The 10,757-nt window shown below is 37.2% G+C and overlaps 1 protein-coding gene across 1 annotated transcript; it reads right to left on the bottom strand.

Moving 5' to 3' along the window:
* Window positions 1–1,103: 1,103 nt before the first annotated feature.
* Window positions 1,104–10,474, bottom strand: LOC144436209 (UV excision repair protein RAD23 homolog B-like). Its single transcript, XM_078124933.1, has 9 exons — window positions 10,269–10,474; window positions 10,080–10,161; window positions 8,024–8,103; window positions 7,056–7,255; window positions 6,434–6,641; window positions 5,022–5,238; window positions 4,170–4,300; window positions 3,024–3,218; window positions 1,104–2,072 (listed from the first exon to the last, which is right to left on the bottom strand). The coding sequence occupies exons 1-9, from the start codon at window positions 10,332–10,334 to the stop codon at window positions 1,959–1,961; spliced, it is 1,293 nt and encodes a 430-aa protein (XP_077981059.1). The 5' UTR covers window positions 10,335–10,474; the 3' UTR covers window positions 1,104–1,958.
* Window positions 10,475–10,757: the final 283 nt, after the last annotated feature.

Genomic DNA, 10,757 nt, shown 5'->3' with positions numbered 1-10,757 from the left:
TTCATATTGATTTTCAAGTAGGAGGTCAAATAACCAATCCTCATCCATATGGCCACTTTAAAACACTTCTGACCCATCAGTTTGTTTCCTTAATTATAACTTAGAATGGGTTGGAGTATTCTTTCACAAAGTAACAGAATAAGTTTCACAATTATATCCAAGCTGCATTCTACATTAACATCGACTATTCGGATTGTTTTAATGAATGACCACATTCATTTCATGGAATACAGAAATGACCATTAGCATAGATAAAGCATAGCAATGGTTAACTATCTACTTGTCAATATAATATGTGTATAAGAACCCGATTTGCTATGAACAGGTCCATACATGAGCAAACTGATTATTAATGGTTAATCTCTGGTATTCAAAACCTTTTACATCCCATGTGATAAAATGAATTGCATGCAGTCTTGTAGTAATCACTGTATAACTATTTCACACAATTACTGCAAGTCTGAAATAATGTTTTCATTATTTTGATGTCAAAGTCAAAATTTATTTTGGTCTGACCATTAGAACCCTCCACCATTAATGGTCTGATGGAGGGAACACCCCAATCTGATTAAAATCTGATGTGGTGAAAGCAGCTAGAGATATCTTTATTTACCTCTATTTCCATCATTTTGTGTTGTTCTGCGTGACCCTCTGTAATAGAAAATCTTGTCTAAAACTCGCGCTTTTGAGTAACCAATCAGGATGAGTGTTACATTGGCAGCTACGCAAACTGGAAAATTGTAAAAACAATCAAACATACACACAGAGGATTACATTGATGAAGCAACCCATCGTTGGCAGCACTGCCACTCTGTACAATTTTAAAAGAAGCATGCTGATTGGTTGAAGAAATCTTTTAAGATCCTGGAGATTCAAACAAGATTTGCTAGAACACAGGGTCAGATGTGGGAAGGCAGCGATCCCCCATAAATAAAGACATTTAGTCAATTTCACCACGTCAGATTTTAATCAGATTGGGAACACCCCTTCTCCCTCAACACCACATCAAACCCCCTTCCATTAATGGTCAGAGCAAGAGAAGTTACAGAAGCCCATCCCATTATTGGTCAATACCCCCCCCCCCCCACTTAATGGTCAGTCTCAGACCCCCCCATTAATGGGACACACTTTACCCAATTTTTTTTTTTAAATCCTTGACGATCATCGGAGGGATGAAAATAACAAAGTAAAAGGTGGGTGAGATCTGTTCAGAAGATAAAAAGACTTGTTTGGAATTTGAAAAATAACTGGATAAATAAAACCATGGGCACGCAACTCTAAATACGCAAACATCTGGTATCTAGGCTTAGCAACAGAACAGAATGATTTGTACATGTTGATGATTTCAATGTGTTGATGGCTTAAGCAAGCAGAAAAGAAAAAAAATATTAATCAAGACAACATTGACATGGGTTACAAGAAAAATTAAGAAGCAAGTTCACTATTAATTTTATGCAATTTTTATTACTTTGTATTCTTAAAGCACTAACGATTGTATGGAATTTAAAAAGTAAAGTTTACATTTGAGTGTCTTTATTCTTGTCAAATTTCCATGCAAGTCTGTTGAACATGGCTCACTATCTGCTTGATTCAGACCTCACCTACCTAATAATTTGGTTAGTAATATTGTTCTGCTTGGAAAAAAATTCTACCATTCATTTTTGAAAATTGAAAGAACTGTAATGTCATCAGTGTAGTATAATTACACCGATGTATGTACAATTTCAACAGACAGCTGTCACTGCAACACAGGCAGAAGCGTTTTTTTTTTTCATAGAACTTTGATCATGTCCTTTGCGGATCCTAAAAGAACATCTTCATATATGCCATCTAACGATATGCTATGTAAGATTTACATATTGGGGGGATTTTGAACTGATGGCATGGTTTCAGGCAATATTCACAAGTGCAGGTAAGAACAATTTGTAAAGTTTTGAAAACTAACAGCTAGGTCTAAACTAATCATCATCAAAGCTATTCTGTAATAAGAAATTTGCTGCTAAATTCTCATTCTTTTCACATGCAAAATAGGCTTGAATGACGAGTCCCTCTGGAAATCCCAATGCTTTCAACTGAAAAAAAAAAAGGAAAAAGAAAATCAATGTGAAAAACATACAAAATACTCCTCATATAACCAACCTATGGAAGTTACTTGGTCGTTTAGGACGAAATGCTGGCTTTAACAGGCACAAGCTGACTTCATTCTTGTTGGGGCCTGATTTTTACTGCATATTTATAAGATATATGCAGTACTATTCTACTACTTACAGAAGCATAAATAACCATCACTTACAATTGACTAAACTTAACATTCACTTGCAAATAACTTAACGCAAGCCTAGTATTAAGATATCACTTGTAACGATAATGTTATTTATCTATATTTAAATTATTTCTTTAACTCATGACATTATTTATTTTACTTATTTCCTCAGCATAAAACATATTGAGGCCAGCCCTACCATGAAATCAACTGTTCTAACAATGTCAAAAGACATGTTATGACAATTGGTGCTATGCAAAGGTGCTAACATGAGTTGTAAACAGCTGGATAACTTTTTTTTTTTTTAAATGTGGTGTCAAGTAAACGCAATCAAGTAAATGCAGTCCGATTGTCAGTAAACAGAGAGAGAACAACAGACTTCATGCTGTCGTTAGCAGACGAACGGTCAGTCGGTCGGTCGATTTATTCAGTGTGAATATTAGTGGTCGGACCAATTAGCGCGGTTGGTATTCAGAGTAGACAGTTGGTTTTTCAAGGGTTTCTTACCATTAGTTTCTATGGGCGATTTTCAGGGATAATTAATCGGTCGGTATTCAAAGAAAGTCAGTTTCTAAAGGGGTCGATTTTCACAGGTTTTCCCGTACATGGGATTCAAGCCCTGGCCTTAAAGGTTTAGTTCTGATCACGATTTAAATTTGTGTGAGGAAACACTGTAGAAATAGATCCCGAATAAATAGATACCATCTCATCTTTTTTTGGCTCCACAACATGGTATTCAAACATTGTGGCTTATACTTACTCTTTCAATTGCTTCTTTTTCTTGTGGAGTAACCTGTATATAATTTGCTCCACCACCTTGACCGACACCTGCTGGTCCTCCACCTCCTCCACCACCACCACCACCACCACCTTGGCTCTCACCACCCTGGTCACCGACTGCTGGGGTAGGATCATTCATCATACCAATAAACTCTTCTCGGTGTTGATTTATAAGCTATACACAGAGAAAGACAAAATTCCCTCATTAGGTTTACTTGAAATGTTTCGACGTGACTGAGTCACAGTAACATTGTGTGGAAATGTCTGAGTGCTGCTGAATTGACAGAGTTTTGGCAATGTCAGTGTACCCTCTAAGCCAATTTGACGAGCCACTGACGCACACAATTTCTAGTGGCGCACTAAAATTTGGTGTTTCCCTATCTCTTACTATGGGTGACTCACAAGAAATGCCAGTTTTTCTCATTTTGACTTATAACAACAAAATTTGGCTACCATTAGAGGGCATACTGATGGGCATTATCATATCTGAAGCTAGTAAATAAAATTGGAAATTGAGTCATCAATGGCTGTCAATCAGGTTAACCAATGAAAAGTATGATAACATTACAACCATCAAAGAAAGCAGTTCATGGGGTGATGACATAATGACGATAATCGGATATTATTACATGTATAGTCAGAATCTATGACTGTTGTGCACACTAGTTGGGTTCTTTCATCACAAACAACATTCCAAAGTCTCTCAACTGTAATTATTTCATGCTTTCAATACACTTGAAGTGTTGTTACCAAAACTACGAAGATCACAATTTCTTTACATGTAAATTGTAATTCATTGTGAAGTTTGACCGTTGTATACCCATTCAAACTGTGTGATGTTACACTCTTTGCATTATTGATTTGTAATGACATGTATTACATGCATATAATATAATCAATTTGGATCACCGACTTTCAATGTCCACCAAATTACACGTCTTGATATATGTATAACTTTAATAATCAAGGTATTTGGGTTACAATATCAAGCAGCCAATCGGTTTATCTGTTTAGAGGGCATGTTGACATATACAACCATCAAAAATACAGTACAAGGGGTGGTGACAAAATTTGCTGTAGTTAGCATCCTTTGATTAGTCAAAAATGTTATATTTGACTGACTTACCTGTAGGAGTTGTGGGTTAGATTGGCCTAACTGTTGTAATAAAGCTTGTAATAATTCTGGATTTTGCTGAATAAGCATCCTCATTTGTTGGAACTGGGGTTGCTGACGGAGGAAGGCTAGTGGGTCTTCACCTAGTAACAAAATCAACCCATACAAGAAATGTACAATTATCATGAATATCAGAAAGCAACTGATCAAGGGCAAGTGTTGGTTACCCAGACTCTTCGCCCTTGGCAGAGAGTCTTGGGCATTACGATGCCTCAGTGATTGTTACAAGCTGACTGTGCAGAGAAGATGACCCACAACATGACGTCTGTAGTAAAATCACACAACAGCACCTAACAAGTGCATACCATGATTTCAGTTAAACAGATACAGAGTTGATGAAAATGAAAATTTGTAATCATTTTCATCCAATCAGTAACTCACAGATCTCGACAGAGGCCATGTGGTTCTTTACAATAGGTGGCAACATAAAGTCTCCTGCTAGGCTGGTGTAGCCTCAACTACAAAAGTCTGGGTAACTGAGACTAACCAAGAGCATGTGCTCACACAAGTTAAGTTTCAGCCCTCTTATAATAAAAGAACACCATGAGGTGTGCGAGTGCCACTGTGAGTATTCAGGGGTACTTTCTCTTGTGCTCGCAATATGTTCTAATGCACTTTCAGGCACTCTATTTATCAAAAGTATGGTTACAGAGAACATCACAAGCACTCTAGAAAATATCATGAGGATTCAACGCTTGCACTCATGCATCATGGGGTTCTACATGTATATTATCATGTCACAACCTTTCAAACAAAGACAATGCCACCAGGTAGCAATATCACAATATACCGTATTACTCCTACCTGACTGGCCACCTGTTGAAAGTGTTGACGTTGGTGAAGTTGCTGTTGTGGTTGAAGTTGATGGGGTAGTACTAGATGTTGTTGTGGCTGGCGTTACTGCTGCAGGGGGTGTTGTAGGGGTTGTCTGTTGCTGCTGTGGCTGTGGCTGAGACATCTGCTGCTGTGTAGGTGGTGCTCCAACATCACCGAGAGCACTTTCTGGCAAGTCTGGTATTCCCTGTTGATGTCAAATGGCAATGGTGAGTTCAAAAATGCATTATACATGTACAAACCCTGGAATACTTTACTTAGATGCACTTGTCACTCATTTCAGAAAGGAATGCAAGTGCATGGTCTTGATATTAAACTACTTACATTTCAGCTTTCATGAATACTGTAGTCGTATGTATTTCAGTGCTGGGTTTAGATTAGCCTAATAGGTGCAAATAAGTCCTTACCCTAATATGTACAATATGCAAATTAACTTGTCTTGTAAACAAAGGATACACTGGCAAATACTGATCTTATTTGTCAGGCCAATATTTTTTAACTTAGTCAGTCAGCCCATAATTCTCTACTGTTACAATAACAATTACTTGAGAAGTACAAGCTGGATCAAAAAAATATAATGCTGTCTTGGAATGAGCTAAAAAAGACAAACATTTCACATAAACGAGGCACTGTAACTTTTATCAGAAACGAAATATCATCATACCTTACAAAATTATGAAATTACAAAGAAGGATAAATACATTTGTATCAGTTACAGTGATTGCAACTCATAATACTTGTAGTTACAAGCTTAATCATCAAACTGAAGTATCATTTCCTACTGATAATATCATGGACGGGGATGGGGTATGTTTCAGTGGCATAATAACACAAGTCAGAGCACTTCATCTTCTGAATCATTTCAACATAAGTGTAATCTACTTTCAAGATGGTTCTCTCCATTATTACATATGTAGCTGAGATTACTTGCATTGGTGTGTGCACGCATACTAGTGGTATTTACACTGCAATGTAATACCAAAAACATTATTGCATACCTATATGCATATGCTATGCAAATGAAGACATGATTGTTCACCAAACGTGGAAATGGCGTGATCACACTGTACATGTATGACTTTTATGAATATTTGCCGTTTCAGATAAACATGTAATAATAACAGAAACGTGGAATAACAAGTGCTTGCAGTGTTTTCTCTGTACTTTCACTGACTACACTCATGAAAGTGTGGGTGCCGAGAACACTGCTAGCACTTGTCCAAATACCATGAGTACGCCACACATGCACTCACGTGTCATGGGGTTTCTTTAAAGCCAAGAATTAAATCTGCACTACAATACATTATTTTGTTATGCAAAATGTTGTAATTTTATCAATATTCCTATAGAAAATAACTGTAGTCCAAACACCAAATACTTACAGTAAGCAAATAATCAACAGCTCTGTCAGGATTGTTGAATGCAGCTCTAAGGGCTCTGACAACTTGTTCTCGTGGATAGCCCATGTTCATTAACTCTTTCACCACATTCTCATATGCAGCGCCAGTGAGTAGTGTGGACTCGGCAGCAGATAATGTAGATGCTGATTCAGTTGTTGCAGCGGTGGCTGACGGTGTGCTGGCTTGTGCACTGAAAAGTGACAAAACAGTTGCCATTACTTGTCCTTGTACAATGTGTAAGCCACATTGAATGCATTCAAAAAGACAACATGGCATTCATTTGCTGATCATTCTACATGTATGTCATGACAAGGCATGTCTACATCATTTGGTGCTCAAAATATGAGTCAAAACATTCAAAATTGGGATTATTTCCCCCCAAAAGTTTGCGCAGGTAGAAAATATATTATTCTCCAGTATTTTTCTTCATGCAGCCAGAAAATACTTGTGACACAAGGGTTACACTTCTTGTTTCACCCATAAAATACTGGAAGACTCAGATATTTGATTGTACTGTTGATTAAGTTTTGTTGTGGAAATGACTGCACTGACTTATTGCAAAGTAAAAAAAAAAATTGTTGGTAAAAAAAGAAACGAAAATAACCTGGCAGATGCAGATTCTTCTTTCATTTCTTCAGTTTTTGGTTCATCTTTCTTTTCTGCCTTCTCATCTTCTTGCTCTTTGTTGGGTTTCTCTTCTGTTGGTGCTTGGGCTGCTGGAGCTGCAGCAGGAGCTGGTGCTGGTGCAGGTGTGGTTTCTGGTTTGCTTTCTACGGTGGGTTCTGGTTTAGGTGCTGCCTTTGGCTATTATCATTAATAAAATAAGCACATACCTTTTTATCAGTATGGCCTGCACTTTAATTAACATAATTATACATGTATGAGCAAGTGTACATTTAGTTCTGATATTGGCCTACATATTTGGCTTATAAGTTGTATGCTCCCAAGAAGTATCAAGGGCCATTGTGTCGCTATAGAACTCTGTGACATAGAGTAATACTTGTAAAGCATTTTGAGCACAGTATAGGAAAGCATTCTATAAAATCTAACATTGCTATACACATTATGCATTATCATATTGGACTTACATTGTTAGAACCTATCTATAATTTCTTAACAGAAATATTACTATATACAGAAATATCACTGCAAAATAATTGGGTAACATTTGAGGTACATGTAAATTTTCCATTAGACTGTAAGATATGTTGTGCTGTTTAGCCCCATCAACCTTCTACACCACTGTAAGATTTGTCGTGTTGTTCAGTCCTATCAGGCTTCAAACTGCCCTGCATGGTAACTGATAATGTGCCATGAATGTCATATCTTACAGAATATTTGTGTGTACATTGTACATACGTATGTTAAGTGGGGACAAAGAGACGCATGCTCCAATAGACTTTAAGATATGTCATGTCATTCAGCCCTAATCAGTCTTCTCTTTGCATGCTAAAAGGAGTGGCACATGTCATATCTTACAGACTAAAGCACCAAGTACACTGTATGCACATAATTTTGTTATTTACTAGTTTACATGTATAGATGTGAATGGTAAGAATCTGAATGACTTACCTTTGTTACCATGACTACAACAAAATTTGCTCCTTTTATATTGTATTCACTGATTGGTTTATCATCTGCCAATATTTTACCTAAGAAAGGGAAATGTACAAAACTTGAATTGTGTTGACCACAATAATCACTGTGTTGGGTTTTGGTGTACACAAACTTGTCTACAGTAAAATTCTACACATTTGTAGTGGAGTTCAATCATCTCAATCACACTAACCCAACAATAAACATAATCTAACATTTGAAATACTTCTATGACTAGAAAATGTTGAAATAAATTCTTCAGAGAAATTGTCATAGTTTTTCAGAGTTTGCTCTAATTTTGATTAAAAACCTCAGTGTTATTGCCAAGTTGCATGAATTTCAAGTACAAAAAAAGACTGATTTAGACTTTATAGTTATACATTTTGTTCATAACACAACACAACATGCATCCTTTGAAGACTAATAAATGAATAACGTATTTATATCATGAAATCTTCCATGGTCAACCCAGAATATGATCACACTTGTGAATTAACAAGTCCACAGTTGTGGACAAAAGCTTCAGTTTTGCTTTCACTAATTATCAATTGTCTAGTGTTTCCAAGTTTAGTTTAAATTCCTATGGGTTGCAGTTAAATGTTTTAAGGGTTGTCGATGGCCGAGTGGTTAAACCACTTGCCTCGTACCACTGTGTTCGGGGTTCGAACCCCATTCAGGGTTCAATTAAATTCACCACGCTGTAAGTAAGAAGTGTGTTGTTCAGTTTGATTCTATCGAACAATGCAGGTTTTCCCTGGATACTTTGGTTTCCTCCTGCATTAACACTGAACCCATGAGGGATGGCCCTCACTGGACTTCTTGGGAGACAAGCAGGGGTCAACAAATCCACTGGTCCAGGGTCCGGGACTAGCAAATTTCTTGGGCTGACCACACAAATTTTACCTTGTTTGGTCCGTCAGACCATTACCTTACTGTTAATAACTATGTTAAAAAGTCGTCTGAATATACAGATTCATAAGCTAGATTTAATGTTTCACATTAGCGGGACCTGGGACCACTAATTCTTTCAACATGACCACTGGATTTTTTAAGGCACTGGTTCGGGAACCACCAGTTCACAAAATGATTTGTTTACCCCTACATAAAGATTATTATAATATGTTAATACAGTAACCTACACAGATGAATTTGCATCAATAAACCTCTCACTGACTTGCTAAACATCTCTTACACTGTAAGATATGTTGTGTCGCGCTGCCCTCAATGGGTTAGCCAATGCATGAGAGCACTTTATTGTGTCTGTCCATGGTCTGCCCAAACAAGGTTGAGGCCATTGTTTCAATAGATGTTTACCTCAATATAGGCTGGTCAATGTGTGAGGGTGCTCCAACATACAATGTAGTGTACCTTGAAGGTTGCAGACTAAATACCTCCTTAGTTATTGTTTCAAGGTGTTCACCTCCTAACTTAAAAGTTTGTTTACCAGACTGCCTCACCCCAGTGTACAGTAGGCATCTTCTTAGTAACTAAGATATACCAATATTTATAACTAGTCTATTTTAGAGAGGGTACTTATTATGTGGTTGGTCAAAATTGTATTTCCTAGTCCTAAGTGCAAAGAAAAGCAGCTATGACAAAACCAGCCTTGCCTTCATTGCCCTTTGGTATAAATATGGCATTGACAATAATGAATCATCAACAAGAATATCAAAGTATGATAGATAAAGGTTCAACTTATATCACCGAAAGGTCTATTTGTAACAGTGTCTGTAATCTGACTTTTCTCCCAAGTTTCCAATTTCACTCAGTTTTCAGGACCATTTATGATTTAGCTCCCAAGTTAATAAAATGGGGATATTTTACTCCCAAAGTGTAAACTTCAGGAGCGGCGTGGTCCCGAGAAATCTAGCCCAAAGACTTAACTTCCTAGGCTGGTTAAAATGTTTATATGTTTTACTGTAGTGCAAGACTCGTGATATCGACAGAACAAGGACAAACAATACGAGCGAGCAGACATGTACATAATAAAAACGTGTACTGCCATTATTGCAATATCGTATCCTATGCATACCTGCATAAATCAGCTTTTGTCCACTCGCCGGGAAATTATCCTGACCCTTTTCATCCTCTACTTTCTTCTTGAGATCTTTGACCTGGACAATAACAAAGATAATTTAAAAATTTGGGAACGCAAAGGCGTGATTCAGCATATCGTGAATACATTTACAACACATGTCGAGTCGTTAGACTTGGGACTCACCAACTGAGTCGGCTCAATTTCGACCTGAAAAGTCTGTTGTTGCAGGGTTTTCAATGTGATTTGCATGTTGATGGCTTTTCCTGTTTCTAAATGAGGTACAGCGTCTTCAAAATGTGTCTAATATAGATGTAAACCACCATTAAAATGTGTGCAGCACGCAGTACAGAGTTAGCGATCACCCACGAAAATACATATCCGCCATTACTGTGACGTCACTGGAGACGTTTTGAGTCGGCGCAAGTATCAATTCTCGTTTCTCGCGAGAGTAGAAGTTGTTCACGCAGTTTGCATGCACTGATTCAGATTTGTTCTTCACAACTGATCACATAACAGGGCACTCAGGCTTAGTTATTTTTACGAAAACAAACAAAATGAATAAATAAATAAATAAATAAATACTGACAAGCATCTACAAGAGAGTAATTACAACTATAATATGCTTTCCTATATGCGAAATGGTCACAATTGTACATACCCCAACAATTGTGG

The sequence above is a fragment of the Glandiceps talaboti genome, chromosome 6 (genome assembly GCF_964340395.1).
Source record: "Glandiceps talaboti chromosome 6, keGlaTala1.1, whole genome shotgun sequence".
Classification (NCBI taxonomy): domain Eukaryota; kingdom Metazoa; phylum Hemichordata; class Enteropneusta; family Spengelidae; genus Glandiceps; species Glandiceps talaboti.
Note: the sequence above shows the minus strand (reverse complement) of the source record. Positions and strands in the feature narration are given on the sequence as shown.

Excerpts from the sequence above, each read along its gene's own strand:
- LOC144436209 (XM_078124933.1), bottom strand. The coding sequence starts at position 10,334 with ATGCAAATCACATTGAAAACCCTGCAACAACAGACTTTTCAGGTCGAA. Across the intron at positions 5,239-6,433 it reads CTGTTGATTATTTGCTTACT|GGAATACCAGACTTGCCAGA; the intron begins GTAAGTATTTGG and ends TGACATCAACAG. Across the intron at positions 4,301-5,021 it reads TTCAACAGGTGGCCAGTCAG|GTGAAGACCCACTAGCCTTC; the intron begins GTAGGAGTAATA and ends TTTTGTTACTAG.